This window comes from Notolabrus celidotus, chromosome 4 (assembly GCF_009762535.1).
Source record: "Notolabrus celidotus isolate fNotCel1 chromosome 4, fNotCel1.pri, whole genome shotgun sequence".
Taxonomy (NCBI): Eukaryota; Metazoa; Chordata; class Actinopteri; order Labriformes; family Labridae; genus Notolabrus; species Notolabrus celidotus.
The window spans coordinates 39,113,864-39,132,203 of NC_048275.1; the positions used below are offsets into that span (position 1 = coordinate 39,113,864).

General features: G+C 45.2%; 3 protein-coding genes across 8 annotated transcripts in view; 1 reads left to right on the forward strand and 2 right to left on the reverse strand.

Annotated features, from left to right (window-relative positions):
- The window catches only part of si:dkeyp-121d4.3 (serine/arginine repetitive matrix protein 2), a 32,410-nt gene extending 26,482 nt beyond the window's left edge, over positions 1 to 5,928 (reverse strand). For 2 of the 4 annotated variants that reach the window (XM_034681388.1, XM_034681386.1), the window contains exons 1-8: positions 4,925 to 5,924; positions 4,720 to 4,770; positions 4,163 to 4,383; positions 3,949 to 3,991; positions 3,043 to 3,168; positions 1,636 to 1,740; positions 1,337 to 1,555; positions 991 to 1,137 (exon numbers count right to left, since the gene is read on the reverse strand). In XM_034681388.1, the coding sequence (XP_034537279.1) occupies positions 991 to 1,137; positions 1,337 to 1,555; positions 1,636 to 1,740; positions 3,043 to 3,168; positions 3,949 to 3,991; positions 4,163 to 4,383; positions 4,720 to 4,770; positions 4,925 to 5,656 (1,644 nt within the window). In that variant the 5' untranslated portion in view covers positions 5,657 to 5,924. Of the gene's footprint in view, positions 1 to 990; positions 1,138 to 1,336; positions 1,556 to 1,635; positions 1,741 to 3,042; positions 3,169 to 3,948; positions 3,992 to 4,162; positions 4,384 to 4,719; positions 4,771 to 4,924 lie in introns of all 4 variants that reach the window. The other 2 variants (XM_034681389.1, XM_034681387.1) reach the window with 2 other exon arrangements.
- Positions 1 to 18,340, forward strand: part of LOC117811230 (NACHT, LRR and PYD domains-containing protein 3-like) — a 574,987-nt gene that overhangs the window by 200,457 nt on the left and 356,190 nt on the right.
- Positions 8,099 to 18,340, reverse strand: part of LOC117811225 (cullin-9) — a 68,756-nt gene continuing 58,514 nt past the window's right edge. For all 3 annotated transcript variants that reach the window (XM_034681385.1, XM_034681384.1, XM_034681383.1), the window contains 6 exons: positions 16,408 to 16,482; positions 14,527 to 14,637; positions 14,318 to 14,435; positions 10,938 to 11,071; positions 10,653 to 10,744; positions 8,099 to 9,977 (listed from right to left, as the gene is read on the reverse strand). In XM_034681385.1, the coding sequence (XP_034537276.1) occupies positions 9,755 to 9,977; positions 10,653 to 10,744; positions 10,938 to 11,071; positions 14,318 to 14,435; positions 14,527 to 14,637; positions 16,408 to 16,482 (753 nt within the window). In that variant the 3' untranslated portion in view covers positions 8,099 to 9,754. The remainder of the gene's footprint in view (positions 9,978 to 10,652; positions 10,745 to 10,937; positions 11,072 to 14,317; positions 14,436 to 14,526; positions 14,638 to 16,407; positions 16,483 to 18,340) is intronic.

The window sequence follows — 18,340 nt, forward strand, 5'->3', positions numbered from 1 at the left end:
AGAAAGTAGTGAAAACAAATATGGGGGGATGAGCTAAACTAATAATTAATAGAGAAAAACATTAAATACTAATAAATTAATCAATTAATAATAATAATGATGATGATGATGATGATGATGATGATGATGATAATAATAATAATAATAATAATAAGATAAAGATAAATATATATATATAAGATAAATAAAAAAGAAAGACAAATAAACTATAAATATATATATATACATAAATAAGAATAATGATAATTATATTAACAAAAATCATCACAAATAATAATAATAATATTATTATTATTATAACTACTACTATCACATACAAATGAAAATTAATTTTTTTTAAAATAAAAAGGGAAAATAGTTGAGTGAGCAAGTTAAAAAAAAGAGTAAATACAAATAAAGAGATATAAAACTAATATTCTAATTATTAATAATAATAACAGTAATAATTATAATAGTAATTTGATATTTAAAAAATTAAAAATAAATAAATGGAAACACTATACCTAAATATTAATAATTAAAATAATGATAATAATAATGTTAATAACAGCAATAGTGCTTACTATAATTCTTAGTATTATTTACAGTATAACCATCATCATCTTTGCTTCTTCCTTCCAGCCCACAGTCCCTCTGCTCCCTTTAAGTTCAGTGTTTTGTGTTTTGTTTTTTCCCCTGATTTGTTGGGTTCCTGTAGCTCTAACTATCATAGTATGGTGATGCAGTGGTAACCTTATATCAGTCGCCCCCAGACCCTGCAGGGGGAGCTCGCCCAAGTGGGTCAGGACCCAATTTGTCAACAGTCCGTACTGCCGATCATATATTTCCTTATTTCAACAAGTTTGTTATAATTTCAACCTCTTCTTTTTCTATTTTCATATTAAGGGTGAACAGAGGGTGAGGGGGACAAACTGTCTCTTTGTCAACGACAGCCACATACTCCATTTTTAAAATCAGCCTGACAACATGTCCAGAGCCTGAAACACTCACCGTGATGACGGTGAACTCCACCTCCTCGTTGATGTCCTCGGCGGTGAACTCCACGTCGCTGAAGTTCTCTTTGATGTCAAAGGAAAGCTCGCCGTGTTCTTCAGACTTGATGACACCTTCGCTGTCCTTCAGGCTGATGATGACTCCCTGCAGAGCGACAGATTAACACAGACTGAGGAGAAGACGAAGGCTGGGGGGACTGATGACAGCTCTCATAGCTGATGTCAGATTAATAAAAGAGCCTTTGTTTGATGGAGTGATGATGAGTTAATAACAAAGATCAGACTGGATGTGAATCAGAGGATTAACAGTGACGATCTGTGTTTCTGGGGTCAGGTGCTCGTACCTCCTGCCGCTCCTCCTTGGTGAGCTCAAAGGTGGAGGGGATCTTGGGTTTGATGTTCGTGGCTCTCCTCTTCTCGCTGACGATGTCGGTCAGCAGGTTGATGAGCACCTGGTCGTCCTTCAGCAGCGTCACCGTGCTGTCCTTCCTCTCGTACGTCAGGCTGGTCCTCAGCGGCCCGATGTTCACGTGGACCTGACCCGGGTACTGACGCTCTCCGGGCTGCAGAGCGGAACAACAGACGGGGTCAGACTAGGGGAAACAGGGAGGACGGAGAGATGCGGTCTGAAGAGTGAACGCACCTGCGGCTCCACGATGGGCTGACTGACCGCCGCCTCGTAGATCTCTGTGTCCACGTTCTCGGTTCCTCCTGGAGCCACTTTCACATCCGTCGCTATGAGGCTGTTCTGTTCAGAGACAAGATGGAGAAGAGTCTGAACCATCACAACAAACCAGACCTTCAGAACCAGTCTAATAAAGACTATCAGAGCACTGACAATCCTCTGACCCTGGAGGAAAACGAGACATCAGATAAAATAAATTCTCATCACTCATCATTCCATAAACAGATCAATTCTGTAGTCCAATCTTGTTTTTAACATTTCAGGCTTTCATCTGAGATTAAATCGGTTTTATCTTTTCATGATTTTGAGAGATGCTTTATTTGGACTGCACTGGACGACTGTAACGTTCTTTATGTCGACGTTCACCAGGCCTCCCTGTCACGGCTACAGTCAGTCTAAAATGCTGCTGCTCCACTTTGAACTGGCACCTGTAAACGAGAACACATTAGGCCCCATCCTTCCTCCCTCCACTGACTCCCTGTTCATTTTAGGATTTTATTTTTTTAATTCTTTAAATCTAATCTGTACTTTATCTTTGAAGTCAGCTGATGAGTCTTCTTCTCTGAAATCAGATCCCAAAGACCGTAAACTGTTGGTGTTCTTGTGTTTGGTTTGTCTCAGTGGTGTAGCCGTACCTGGGTTGAGAGTAGATCAAACGTTCTTCAGATCAGTGCGTTCATGTAGTCGTGGTGATGATGGCTATGACTGAGGAGGATGATGATTCTTTACCTGAGCACCACGGCCATATTTTAAACCCACGTTTGAGCTTTTGAAATAAAGAATGATTGTTTTGTATTGTTGTAAATCTCTGATCTGTTTACCACACAAACTTCATCACAGCCTCCAAAACATCAGCATCTAACCTGAGAAAGCATGTGGAGGTCTGGAGCTAACACACTGCTTTGATTCCAGAGGAACATTGTAAACTTGTCTGTGCTTGTAGTAACTTAGTTTAGATTTCATGGTAGACTTTTTAGATCTGAAATCATGTTTTCTAGAGAAACAGAACAGAGCAGAATGTTCACCCATGCATTCTTGACTGACCTCATGCTTTGTGAAAATACATTTAGAGATATTGTAAAAAGTCCTTTGAATACTTCAGTATTTTTAAAAGCAAGTACTCCAGGACTTTAACTCAAGTCACAATCTGACTGAACAACTTTCACTTGTTGGAGTAATGTTTGACCAGGAGGATCTATACTCTGACTGAAGTCATGAAGACGTGTTTGTCCACCACTGGTCAGACAGCAGCACGCTGACAGCCTGGCTCACCCCTGCTTGTAGAGGAGCAGCTGTCTGTTGGTCTACCAGTCTGCAGGGTTCATATCTGTGATATCTGTAGTGTGTGTGCAGTGTGCCTCTCACCTTCTCTTTGCAGGCGGTGAAGTGAACTCTGACCCCGGGCGCCATGGCTTTGGGGTTTCCAAAGAAGGCAGCGAAGCTGAAGGTGAACTTCTCCAGATCTTCTCTCTCGATGTAGCCGAAAGTGGGCTGAGGATCACAGACAGAAGAACGTCTTAGAACCAGGAGTCTGGATCGTACAGTGAGGGTTCACACAAGTGGCGAGCAACTCTGACACACAGCACATCTTCAGGGGACCAGGAACCCAAAATGTACCCGCCTTTAGACCTGCAGGACTGAGTCTAGATACCAGATAGGTTCCTGCTTGTATGTTTAACACAAGAGCCACGGCAGGCTGACAGACCTCAGGCTGCTTCAGACCATCAAGAAGAGATGGTCACCGAGCAGAAACACTTCCTGCGGCTGTGAGGCCCAAATGTTTGCTAGTAAAGACTTCATCTGGAAGAGAGGAGTGATGAGTTATCTGATCAATCTTTTCAGAAAGAGCTGGAATCAAATGTGAAGTTAAAGCCTCTGCCTGATATTTACACAATGTCCAGCCCGAAGACAAGAGGGTCTCAAGGTTTATCAAATAAAAGTCCTGACAAACTCTGCAGTCATGTTCTGATTCATCTACTGGGCTTTTATTTTGAAAGGATCACACCCAGCACATCCGCTACAAATCTCCTCTTCTCTATAGATCAATACGAGCATGCACCGAGCTGCTGCTGCTGCTGCACAGAGACTGTGAACATGTGACCTGGTGACATCATGACGGCCTGTTTCTGTCTCACACTCACAGTCACACTTGCAGTCACACACACACGCACACGCGCACACGCGCACACACACACACACACACACACACACACACACACACACACACACACCTGAAAGTTTCTGACTCTGGGTGTGTGCTGAAGCTCTTACCCCAATGAATGAGATGATGCCGGTTGACCGTCCTGGAGGAGGCCTGAGGACACAAACACACAGAGACGCTCTGAATGTGATTCATTTTAGTAGCGTGTGGAACACCACAGAAGAAGAAGAAGCTCAGAAAGTGACATCACACTCAGAACCTGGTCGAACAGACCACGGTGTGTGTGTGTGTGTGTGTGTGTGTGTGTGTGTGTGTGTGTCTTACTTTTCAAATGAACGTTTCCCCAGCAGCCCCAGAGCCATGCTGGTCTTGCTCACGTCAGCTTTAGGTTTCTTTTTGGACTTGGTTTTAGTCTTAGGTTTTGGGGCGACAGCTTCAGCATCAGCATCAGTCACAGTCATCATGGAGACGGCTGGATCCTCTGAAGGTTTCTTTACTTCTGCCACCGTCGACTCAGAACCTGGGGCTGCTATCAAGGCTTTGATCTGAAAAACAGAATGATCCTGAGTGACCCTGAGTGACCCTGAGTGACCCTGAGTGACCCTGAGTGACCCTGAGCGATCCATGTCTGCTGAGGGGATGATCTGGATACTTTCGGGTCTTTGGACTGAGGAACCAGCTGATCATTTGAAGGCCTAAATGATTTTACTATTCACAGAGTAAATGAGAAACTTTGATCTACACAGGTAGACCTCTGCTGGTCTGAGGTTCCTCGGAGATCAGGGGCATTTCTAAAACTTCACTTTTCACTCCTAAAACTGATCTGAGGGGACAAAGGTAGCCGAGTCAGATTCTACTTCAGGAACCTGGTCTGTACTCACCCACTCAGGCTGATCTGGAGGTGGGTTTGGCATCGGTTCTTCTACAACCTGCTGAACAGAGACAAGAGATCTGTTAGTGATCAGGTTCTGGTTCTGAACATACGTGTACCTCAAACAGAGCTCGTTCAGACCCCAGCACAGACACACTGATATCAGATCCAGGAGAGCATCCAGCACATGAGACCTGCTGAGTGAAGACACTCACCTCTCCAGTCCAGCCCGGAGGAGGGTAGGACGGGTACCCCACCGGAGGGACGCAGGCTGGAGGGGGGGCAGGAGGAACCTGCACTGGTACAAAGGCTGCAGGGTCTGGGGGAGGGATCCCAACAGTGGGAGGGATAGGTGGTACAGCTGCTGGTGCCACAGGTTCAGGTCCCCACGGCTCACGTGGACCTTCTGGACCCCACATATGTGGTCCCCAGCCCTCTGGGGGAGGTCTCCAGTCATCGGGATGAGGGGGTCTCCAATCAGGGTAATGGTGTCTCCAGTCGTCCGGGTGGGGAGGCCTCCAGCCATCAGGGTGGGGGGGTCTCCAGTCGTCTGGGTGGCGAAGCCTCCAGTCGTCAGGGTGTGGGGGTCTCCAGTCAGGAGGGGGCAGCCAGTCGTCTGGATGGGGTCCCCAGCCCGGAGGAGGTGGTCCTCTCGGTCCCCAGTCATGTGGAGGACGCCCTCTGAGTTCCCATTCTTCAGGTGGTATTGGCCCCCAGCCTCCAGGTGGAGGTGGTCCCCAACCTCCAGGCGGAGGTGGCCCCCAACCTTCGGGCGGCGGAGGCCCCCATTCTTCGGGCGGCAGAGGCCAACCACCAGGCGGAGGGGGGCCCCAGCCTCCTGGTGGAGGAGGACCCCAGCCCGGATGACACATGTTGGGTCGAGGTCCATCTTCGCCAGGTGGCCCTATAGGGGGTCTGTTCCGGGTCGGTCCCAGTCCTCGGTCCATACCGGACTGACTGAACTAACCGAGCACACGGAGTTAGCCGGGTCAGCAAGCTAGCAAGGAGCTAATCCAATGAACAGTCAGCGCGACACTTTACATCTACTTTAGAATCATAGCTTCAGACCTAATGCTTCAGTGGAGTCAGTATATTAATATTTATAAATATAAATATTTATAAATATGATTAACTGAAGAACATCAACAGTTCAAGCTAACGTCTGAAACAACAACAGTGCTGCTGGGTTCTTCTTCTCTCTGCTCAGTCAGCTCCATAAACAAGAGCTCGCCTCTTTACCGCCACCAGCGGCCGGAGGAGGAACTGCAGCATCAAATGGACAAACCCCGTCTGAGGGACCGTTACCCCACTGAGGAGCAAAACAAGAGCACTTAGAACATTTGAAGACACAAATGGATGAATGTAAATTGTTTTTAAACTGGTTCAGATTTAATATATGATGTGTGATGTAGGTGGATTCATTTAGGGGACTGGGGAGGGCAGGTTTTGTGGTTTTGTCCCACCCTTACAGGAGCGCCTGCGGGTGACGCAGCCAGTGCGCACCTTTCCCGCCAGCTCATGGTGCGTTCAGGACAGTTTGGTAAAACGAGCTCGGACGTGTTCAAATGAGTTAAACGGCTGTTGCAATATATTGCAGTATGAAACCCTGCATCCACTACATCCCTGTACTCACGTGACATCACTGCGCTGTTAACTTCATGTCCATCTGTGAATTATTCTATTTCTCTGCCGTTTATGTTTCTTTCGACTCTCAATCCTTCACTTCACTCGTTTTTCCCACCGTAATTAAACCAGCGTGAGATCAGACCAGACCGACCAGACTCGTTTCTGCAGTGTCCAGGGACCTGACTCCACCAGAGTCCATGAGAAACACTGTACAGTAACATGAAGCCTATATTTGACAATTGGACTCAATTAATGTTACAGATGAATTAAAGAGTAGCTGTAACTTTACTGTTATCGTGTTTGAATTATTTATACAGTCTATTTATACAGTCTTAAAGTTGAAGGAAGCTTTCATGTTATTTTATCAGTTGTAGGGGCTTGATAGTATCCATATTATCATGCAAAAATGTATAAACACATTCATAACCATGAAATTATTCCATTAAAATGCATTAATATTGTGAATATTAATGTGCATATCTTGTTCATTATCATAGTTCATTCATTTTGTCAGCATGAACTCCAGGTTGGATTTTGTATGATTGACATGGAAGGGGGCCACGTGCAGAGGATGATGGCGAACAGAAACCTGTATAAGGAGAGGGAGGGATTGTTGAATTTAGTTGTTGGGTTCACCTTGGGAATCTGCTTTAAAGTAGTCAAGAAATACAAATTGGAGAATGAAGCAAAGTTTTTGAGTCGGATGGCCTATGACACTAATTTCAAACCAGGGACTCTCAACCAAAGGTTTAAACAGTGGGCAAATAGAGGCATAACAATAATCAACACATTGATTGAAAGAGGAGAAATCTCAAGTTTTCTGAAACTAAGGAGAGAATATGACTTAGAAAACAAAGATTTCTACATGTAGCTACAAATCAGAGATTCTTTTAACAAGGAGATAAAGCCATGAGATAAAGCCACAGATTGATTGTAACATTGTGTAACGCATACAGAGTTAAGAGAGTGATGTCAGTGTTGGGTCTAAATATGGTGAGAAATAGAACAACGTCCACTCTGTACATTAGAGATGAATGGGAAAAGGAACTGAAGAGAAAAATGACCATGGAACAACATAACATGTGTAGGACACAGAGAAGATCATCAAGCTCTAGAATGAGGAGGGAATACAGCTGGAGAAATATTGTGAGATTCTTCATCACACCCAAACTTAAAGGAACATTCTCACCTGTCCCACAGCCTTGCTGGAGACAGTGTGGTGAGCAGGATGTTGATCACGCTCATGTTTTTTAGCAATGTGTTAAAATGACTGAGTACTGGGATGAAGTGTGGAAAGGAATGACAGCAATTATAGGTAATGAACTTCCTAAGACGTGTGAAGGGCTGTATCTGGGAGATTTAACACAGGAGAATATACAAAGCAAAGACATGTACCTGCTGGAATACTACTACTGGCATCAAAGAAAGCTATAACAAGACAGTGGTGGAAGGAGGGGACTTTAAGACTTCAACAATCTGCCTGCCAAGGAAAATGGAAGAAGTGGACTGACTTTATAACCCATCAGACAGTCTGAAGAGAATGGACTGTTTAAAGGAGGCTAAACTGACGTCTGTTAACTGACACCAAAGTTTACTTAATGTGTTTATTTTGATGTCACCTCATCAAGAGAAGCAAATTAAATAGAAGTAAAAGTAAATAAATGAGGCAGTTAACCTCCTTGTGGGCTCTTCATGTCCAAACTTTCGAAACGTCAGACAGAAAATTCATCAGGATTCAAGAGTGGATTGAAGACATGAAAGGGTTAAGGTAAAGTGTTTTATTTCAGCGTGAAATCAAAGTCTTCCTGCAGCAGAGCAGAAGAAGCTTTTATTTAGTTTGCCGGCTGAAGTCGCTCGACCCAGCCCAAGAAACCAGAAAGAACATCATAGAACATCAACATTATGAATATAGGATCTCTCAAAATTACAGCAAAACAAGGAGCTGGAATATCAGACATCCCTCCACTCCTGCAGAGCGCCACTCCTCCACGACAAACTCAAAAATCTGATCCTAACAGCGTCTTTTTTAAAGACTGAAAACAGAGCCGGCTTCAGAGTCTCTGCTGGGTTAATCATGTGACAGTGAGCCGATAATCAATCCATCAGTTATTGCAGTGATACTTCACAGCTCCTACAGACTCAGGCTGAAACCTCCAAATCTCTCTTCAGAGGCATAGAAACATCCAACTCTACACATATGTAAAAAAAATCTAAATACAGAGGAAGTTATGCATCATAATGATCTCTATGTCTTTAGTCTCAAATAAAGGCAGCCTCCATCGTCAACAGAAACAAGGCAGAACGTGTGATGAGACCAACAGATATATCTTAACGTCTAACCAGATGAACAGGATGTGAACTCTCTTTGGAACTAATCCCTTTGTCCTGGTTTCAAACTCGACTCTGGAAATTCAAAAGCAGCAGCAGGAAACGGAAACACAAAGATTTGTTCTGTGATCACAAACTAACAGAGAAAGACTCTTCATCGCTGTCGGATAGAAGACACACCAGAACCAGGCAGGTCCAGAACCAGGCAGGGCCGGGCGGTTCAGTTCAGGTGAGGAGGAAATCAGAAGTTCTGAGATTAAAGTCCCTGTAAGGAGTTTTTGTAACTTATTTTTAAACAGCAGACTGATTGTCTCAGCTTGGTACCAAACAGGTCTCAGCCTCATTTTTGGACTGGGTTACCAGTGCTTTTACACCCCTGGTATGTGGGTTAGGACCAGATGAAGTCTGGTTTTGTGGTGGTTTTGGACTGGACAGCTTTAAGACTGTGTAAACCAGTTTGAACCTGGTTTCAGACTGTTGTCCTCTTATTTCCCACACAGGTTTGAGGACTTTAAACATTACAGATCAGGATGAACTGGTTTCAGTGTGCCATCAGACTCCTATCAGATCAGGGTTTCACTGACCCAGCGTTCACACTTGTGAAGTGCTTTTTGGACTGACCTACAACTTGAACAGGTTTCGAATCAGGTCTCTTGTGTTTTATACTGAATAAAGAACTTTTTTAACCTGAACTGGTTTTGTCACTGGTCTAAAACCAGTTCTCACGTTGCTCTAAGACTTCATGTCTTACTTGAATCAGAATTGAAGAATATCCTGTGTGTTTAAAGACTAACCGTAGAGCCCTGTCCTGGATCTCTACTAGAGTTCACTCAGACCTGGAACATTAAACTCAGAACTTGGGAAGCCCCCCTTCTCCCCCTTTGATTGGATGAAACACAGAAGGTAAGATACAGGAACATAAAAAGCAAGTGCAGCAGTGTTTTGGGGTGTTGGGGTTCAGATGAAGGAGGACGTCCCTCTGATCGTCTCCCGTCCTTCCTGGCGTTCTCAGGTGAAGGGGCGGGGCTGTGGCGGGGTCCGACTTGTCCCCTCTCTCCCCTCCCTCGACTCAGGGAGGTTTCTGGTTTGTCTCAGTCAAACGGGCTGAAGTCCCTCTCAAGGTTCTCGGACTCGTCGTCGTCGGAAAAGAAGTCGTCCTCGTCGATGTCGTCTTCGTCGTAGTCCTCGTGCCACTCTGGGACATACTCTTCATCGTACTCGTCGTCCTCGTCTTCCGCCTCCTCAGCGCCCTCCTCCCCGGTGTTGTTGTTGTTATCCGAGTCTCCAGAGTCCGAGGCTCCGTCCGACTTAGACCTGAGGACAAAGAAGAAAACAGTCTGTGAGTGAACCACGTTTCATCTGTGTATTTGATTTAACATCATCATCATCTTCATCATCATCTTCATCATCATCATCATCATCATCATCATCATCTTCATCATCATCATCATCATCACCATCATCATCTTCATCATCATCATCATCATCACCATCATCTTCATCATCATCATCATCATCATCATCACCATCATCATCATCATCATCATCACCATCGTCTTCATCATCACCATCATCATCACCATCATCTTCATCATCATCATCATCATCATCACCATCATCATCATCATCATCATCATCACCATCATCATCATCATCATCATCACCATCATCATCATCATCATCATCATCACCATCATCTTCATCATCATCATCATCATCATCATCATCATCACCATCATCATCATCATCATCATCATCATCATCTTCATCATCATCATCATCTTCATCATCATCATCATCATCATCATCATCATCACCATCATCATCATCATCATCATCATCTTCATCATCATCATCATCTTCATCATCATCATCTTCATCATCATCATCTTCATCATCATCAATTGTTAGCACTAGAAAGTCTCGGTCACATAACCAGCCTGAGTTTTTCCCCTGACTGAGACTGGGGTCACTGTTCGTGGTACTCACACTTTGTTGGCATCAGTGTTGTTGGACAGGTTGGAGGCCTGACTTGATTCTGGTTCCTGGCTGCCCTTGGACTGATAACCAACTCTGAAGTCCTTCCAAAGACATAAACATGAGAAGCCGTCACGATGTCGTGTTAGTTTCAAATGCTGACATGTTTACGGGAGGTTTCAAACTGGTTTCACACCAGTTTTAGATTAAGATTAAGATTTCATTTCTCTCTCATTCTGATTTTAGACTGGTTTAAACTGGTTTAAACTGGTTAAGGTTCACATAGATGGTTCTTACCTGGGTGGAGTGCTGCAGGATGGCCAGCAGGCGCTCCTGGATGCGTCGGATCAGCTCCAGCCCGGTGTTGAGGTGTTCTGGTTTCAGCAGCCGCACACACGAGGCCAGATCAGTGCACTGCAGCAGGGTCTCCTCTGAGAAACAACACAGAACCAGTTAACAGACCAGTTAACAGACCAGTTAACAGACCAGTAAACAGACCAGTTAACAGACCAGCAAACAGACCAGTTAACAGACCAGTAAACAGACCAGTTACCAGACCAGTAAACAGACCAGTAAACAGACCAGTTAACAGACCAGTAAACAGACCAGTAAACAGACCAGTAAACAGACCAGTTAACAGACCAGTAAACAGACCAGTTAACAGACCAGTAAACAGACCAGTTAACAGACAAGTAAACAGACCAGTTAACAGACCAGTAAACAGACCAGTAAACAGACCAGTAAACAGACCAGTTAAAAGACAAATAAATGGACCAGTTAACAGACCAGTAAACAGACCAGTAAACAGACCAGTAAACAGACCGGTAAACAGACCAGTAAACAGACCAGTTAACAGACCAGTAAACAGACCAGTTAACAGACAAGTAAACAGACCAGTTAACAGACCAGTAAACAGACCAGTAAACAGACCAGTTAACAGACCAGTAAACAGACCAGTTAAAAGACAAATAAATGGACCAGTTAACAGACCAGTAAACAGACCAGTAAACAGACCAGTAAACAGACCAGTTAACAGACCAGTAAACAGACCACTTAACAGACCAGTAAACAGACCAGTTAACAGACCAGTAAACAGACCAGTAAACAGACCAGTAAACAGAACAGCAAACAGACCAGTTAACAGACCAGTAAACAGACCAGTAAACAGAACAGTTAAAAGACAAATAAACGGACCAGTTAACAGACCAGTAAACAGACCAGTTAACAGACCAGTAAACAGACCACTTAACAGACCAGTAAACAGACCAGTTAACAGACCAGTTAGAAGACCAGTAAACAGACCAGTTAACAGACCAGTAAACAGACCAGTAAACAGACCAGTTAAAAGACAAATAAACGGACCAGTTAACAGACCAGTTAACAGACCAGTAAACAGACAAGTAAACAGACCAGTAAACAGACCAGTAAACAGACCAGTTAACAGACACGTAAACAGACCAGTTAACAGACCAGTTAACAGACCAGTAAACAGACCAGTAAACAGTCCAGTTAACAGACCAGTAAACAGACCAGTTAAAAGACAAATAAATGGACCAGTTAACAGACCAGTAAACAGACCAGTTAAAAGACAAATAAATGGACCAGTTAACAGACCAGTAAACAGACAAGTAAACAGACCAGTTAACAGACCAGTAAACAGACCAGTAAACAGACCAGTTAACAGACCAGTAAACAGACCAGTAAACAGACCAGTTAACAGACCAGTTAACAGACCAGTAAACAGACAAGTTAACAGACCAGTAAACAGACCAGTAAACAGACCAGTAAACAGACCAGTTAACAGACAAGTAAACAGAGCAGTTAACAGACCAGTAAACAGACCAGTTAACAGACCAGCAAACAGACCAGTAAACAGACCAGTAAACAGACCAGTTAACAGACCAGTAAACAGACAAGTAAACAGACCAGTTAACAGACCAGTAAACAGACCAGTTAACAGACCAGCAAACAGACCAGTTAAAAGACAAATAAACAGACCAGTTAACAGACCAGTTAACAGACCAGTAAACAGACCAGTTAACAGACAAGTAAACAGACCAGTAAACAGACCAGTAAACAGACCAGTTAACAGACCAGTTAACAGACCAGTAAACAGACCAGTTAACAGACCAGTAAACAGACCAGTTAACAGACAAGTAAACAGACCAGTAAACAGACCAGTAAACAGACCAGTTAACAGACCAGTAAACAGACCAGTTAACAGACCAGTAAACAGACCAGTTAAACTAGTTAACAGACCAGTAAAAAGACAAGTTAACAGACCAGTTAACATACCAGTTAACAGACCAGTTAACCTACCAGTTAACAGACCAATAAATAGACCAGTTAACAGACCAGTAAACAGACCAATAAACAGACCAGTTAATAGACCAGTTAACAGACCAGTAAATAGACCAGTTAACAGTCCAGTAAATAGACCAGTTAACAGACCAGTAAACAGACCAGTTAACAGACCAGTTAACAGACCAGTTAACAGACCAGTAAACAGACCAGTTAACAGACCAGTAAACAGACCAGTTAACAGACCAGTAAACAGATCAGTAAACAGACCAGTTAACAGACCAGTTAACAGACCAGTTAACAGACCAGTAAACAGATCAGTAAACAGACCAGTTAACAGACCAGTTAACAGACCAGTAAACAGATCAGTAAACAGACCAGTTAACAGACCAGTTAACAGACCAGTAAACAGACCAGTTAACAGACCAGTAAACAGACAAGTAAACAGAGCAGTTAACAGACCAGTAAACAGACCAGTTAACAGACCAGCAAACAGACCAGTAAACAGACCAGTAAACAGACCAGTTAACAGACCAGTAAACAGACAAGTAAACAGACCAGTTAACAGACCAGTAAACAGACCAGTTAACAGACCAGCAAACAGACCAGTTAAAAGACAAATAAACAGACCAGTTAACAGACCAGTTAACAGACCAGTAAACAGACCAGTTAACAGACCAGTTAACAGACCAGTAAACAGACCAGTAAACAGACCAGTTAACAGACCAGTAAACAGACCAGTAAACAGACCAGTAAACAGACCAGTTAACAGACCAGTAAACAGACCAGTAAACAGACCAGTAAACAGACCAGTTAACAGACCAGTAAACAGACCAGTAAACAGACCAGTTAACAGACCAGTTAACATACCAGTTAACAGACCAGTTAACCTACCAGTTAACAGACCAATAAATAGACCAGTTAACAGACCAGTAAACAGACCAATAAACAGACCAGTTAATAGACCAGTTAACAGACCAGTAAATAGACCAGTTAACAGTCCAGTAAATAGACCAGTTAACAGACCAGTAAACAGACCAGTTAACAGACCAGTTAACAGACCAGTTAACAGACCAGTAAACAGACCAGTAAACAGACCAGTTAACAGACCAGTAAACAGACCAGTTAACAGACCAGTAAACAGATCAGTAAACAGACCAGTTAACAGACCAGTAAACAGACAAGTAAACAGACCAGTTAACAGACCAGTTAACAGACCAGTAAACAGACCAGTAAACAGACCAGTAAACAGACCAGTTAACAGACCAGTAAACAGACCAGTAAACAGACCAGTAAACAGATCAGTAAACAGACCAGTAAACAGACCAGTTCACAGACCAGTTCCTGCTCTCTGTTGGAGGGGGTTCAGGTCTCACCCAGTAGGATCTGCAGAGCGTTGGTGTGCAGGTCCAGAGCCTCTGTCTGCTGCTCCATCACATCCATCTTCTCCGTCTCCTGGTTGTAGTAGCTGTAGACGCAGGAGTAGGCCAGTACCTGCAGGCAGAGACCAGGGTTAGCACTCCAACAGACCTGGACCAGCAGAGACCACTTAGCAGGGTCAGTCTCTGACGATGATGATGATTACCTTCCGAGCCTGCGCGAGGACCTTACAGGCGTCGATGACGAAGGTCAGAGACTTCATCTGCAGAGCTTCATTAATGGACGACACTTTGTTCTCCAGGTTGATCGCAAAGTCCTGAAACAGAGACCAGACTGAGTCATGAAGCTGTGGTACACATGGTCTCACGTGACCTGAAGCCTAATGTGTGTCTGATAGTGACAAGTTCGGCTTCCCCGTACAGGTGCAGGACTGAGTTCACATATCACTACTTCCTGGTTTTCTCTTGTACTTTGAGTTTGGTAGACTTTCATCCAGCACTGGCTCCATGCAGGGAACCGGTCTGTGTGAAACCTGATCCCTAAAACTCATCATCTATCACAGAACGACCATTTAGGTCTGTGGTAAATACTTGATTCTGATTGGTCAATACCCCATAGCAGAGTGTCACCTGACCACATGCATAATATTAACTCAATCTGAAGAGAGGGGTCCAGCACATGTCCCCTCTGCCTGTTGACACTGTGGCAAAAACGTTAGCTTCCATTAGCATGCTGAATTGATTAACAACTACAAAGATACTTCAAGTATGACTTGAAATTGATCCGGTCAAAACAAAGCTTGAGATGTGAGGAAGGAGAGAGGAGGACACCAGAGCAGGAAGGAGAGAGGAGGACACCAGAGCAGGAAGGAGAGAGGGGGACACCAGAGCAAGAAGGAGAGAGGAGGACACCAGAGCAAGAAGGAGAGAGGAGGACACCAGAGCAAGAAGGAGAGAGGAGGACACCAGAGCAAGAAGGAGAGAGGAGGACACCAGAGCAAGAAGGAGAGAGGAGGACACCACAGCAAGAAGGAGAGAGGAGGACACCAGAGCAAGAAGGAGAGAGGAGGACACCAGAGCAGGAAGGAGAGAGGAGGACACCAGAGCAAGAAGGAGAGAGGAGGACACCAGAGCAGGAAGGAGAGAGGAGGACACCAGAGCAGGAAGGAGAGAGGAGGACACCACAGCAAGAAGAAGAGGGGAGCACACCAGAGCAGGAAGGAGAGAGGAGCACACCAGAGCAGGAAGGAGAGAGGAGGACACCAGAGCAGGAAGGAGAGAGGAGGACACCAGAGCAAGAAGGAGAGAGGAGGACACCAGAGCAGGAAGGAGAGAGGAGGACACCAGAGCAGGAAGGAGAGAGGAGGACACCAGAGCAAGGAGGAGAGAGGAGCACACCAGAGCAGGAAGGAGAGAGGAGGACACCAGAGCAGGAAGGAGAGAGGAGGACACCACAGCAAGAAGAAGAGGGGAGCACACCAGAGCAGGAAGGAGAGAGGAGCACACCAGAGCAGGAAGGAGAGAGGAGGACACCAGAGCAGGAAGGAGAGAGGAGGACACCAGAGCAGGAAGGAGAGAGGAGGACACCAGAGCAAGAAGGAGAGAGGAGGACACCAGAGCAAGAAGGAGAGAGGAGGACACCAGAGCAGGAAGGAGAGAGGAGGACACCAGAGCAAGAAGGAGAGAGGAGGACACCAGAGCAGGAAGGAGAGAGGAGGACACCAGAGCAGGAAGGGGAGAGGAGGACACCAGAGCAAGAAGGAGAGAGGAGGACCCTGACCTGCCGGATCAGAGACGCAGCCGGACGGCAACGGAGCGGATCCAGTGGAAGTTAACACATCGACTAGAACAGAAACCTATCCGATCTGGTGCTGTGACGGATCAGAGATGGACCGGACATGGATCTGGTGGAATCTTGCCATAACCGCCCTCTCACTCTACATTATCCTTCACCTAGCATACCAAGCTACTGCAAATATTTATTATTATTATTATTTATTATCTATTGAAGCAGACAAAGACAGATCTGTACTGGAGATCTTCACAGAGTAAAGGTCTCTCTGCTGCGTGGTGCACAGGGGTCTTACCTTGGCCTGGTTGTGGAATGTGCATCTCTCGTTATAATCCTGGAACTTCTTCTCCTGCCGCGCTGCTTTACTCACCTGCAACAAAAACAAGGTAACAGGTCAGAAACCAAGAGAGGGATGGACATGATCTCAGAACACAGAGTTATCACAGTGCATGGGACTTTGAAGAGTTTTTCGACCACAGGAACTTTACCCCTGAACTACGTGTGTTTCAACCGGTGGACCCAGGGTCTAAATTTAGTTCAGACCTCCTGTCCCAATGACTACCGTCCAGTTGCACTCACCCCCATCCTAATGAAGTGTTTTGAACGGCTAGTCATGGAACACATCAAGTCTGTCCCCCCCCCCTCCCTAGATCCCTTCCACTTTGTATATCGATCCAACCGCTCCACTGATGATGCAATTTCCACTGTCCTCCACACAGCTCTCACACATCTGGACACAAAAGACTCATATGTTAGAATGTTGTTCAAAGACTTCAGCTCAGCATTTAACTCAATCATTCCCCAACAGCTCATTCACAAGCTGGACCGGTTGGGGCTGAGCACCTCACTGTGCAACTGGCTGTTGGACTTCCTGACCGGAAGACCAGAGGCAGTACGAGTCGGCAGTAACAGATCCAGCACCCTCACAGTGAACACAGGGGCCCCCCAGGGATGTGTGCTGAGCCCCCTCCTCTTCACCTTACTGACCCACGACTGCACACCGCTGCACAGCTCTAACCTTTTTACTAAGTTTGCTGATGACACGACTGTGGTGGGTCTCATCAACAATGGGGATGAGACAAACTACAGGACTGAGGTGAGCTGCCTGGCCTTGTGGTGCGGACACAACAATCTCTCTCTGAACCTGGAGAAGACGAAGGAGATTGTTGTGGACTTCAGAAGAACACGTAACCAGCACACTCCTCTGACAATCAACGGTGCTGCTGTGGAGAGGGTGGGCAGCACCAAGTTCCTGGGTGTGCTCACAGGACTTCACTTGAATCACCAACACCGCATCACTGACCAAGAAGGCACGTCAGCACCTTTACTTTCTCCGCCAGCTGAGGAAAGCTAGAGCCCCTGCCCCCATCATGCGCACCTTCTACAGAGGCACCATCCAGAGCATTCTCACCAGCAGCATCACTGTGTGGTACGGGGCCTGCCCTGCGTCCTGCCGTACAAACCTCCAGTGTATCTTGAGAACAGCTGAGAAGATTGTTGGTGCCTCTCTCCCCTCCCTCCATGACATTTACTCTTCCCGCCTCACTCGAAAAGCCCTGCACATAGCAGGTGCCCCCTTCCACCCGTCTCACAGCCTCTTCAGCCTGTTGCCATCAGGAAGGAGACTACGCCATCTCCAGGCCAGAACCAACAGACTGAGGGACAGTTTTATCCACCAGGCATTCAGGATGCTGAACTCTCTCCCTGTTTTGCCCCCTCTTCCCATAGTGGCCCCTTCACAGACTTAACCCGGTCACTGATTACCCCCCCCCAAATCAACGCTGAGGTCTGTCATCCTTACTTTGATTTTAAATTTGCACTATAGCAAAGTTTTTGCACTGTTTTAAACTGTATTTTATTATTTTTATTGGCTTGCTCTTTTTAATTTTAGCTTATCTTTTTCTAGCTATTTCCTTTGTTTATCTGTTGTTGTCGTTGCTAGGGTCTGAAAGAGAAACGTAATATCAAATCCTCAGTATGCCTGGTGCACACTGCAGTTTATTTGACAATAAAGAAGACTTTGACTTTGACTTGGATAATCTCCCCCCTGAAAAGCCTCTGCTAGGGGGGTAGTACTTTTCAAAGGTCCCGGGAATTTCGGGGGGCGGGGCCTGCAATGCTGAACGTGTCTGATTGGTAGATTAACCTCAGTGTTTTTATTCCGCCCTCCGTCCACAATAACATCACACACATCTGTGATTCTCTTGATTTCTCTTTCTTTCATTAGT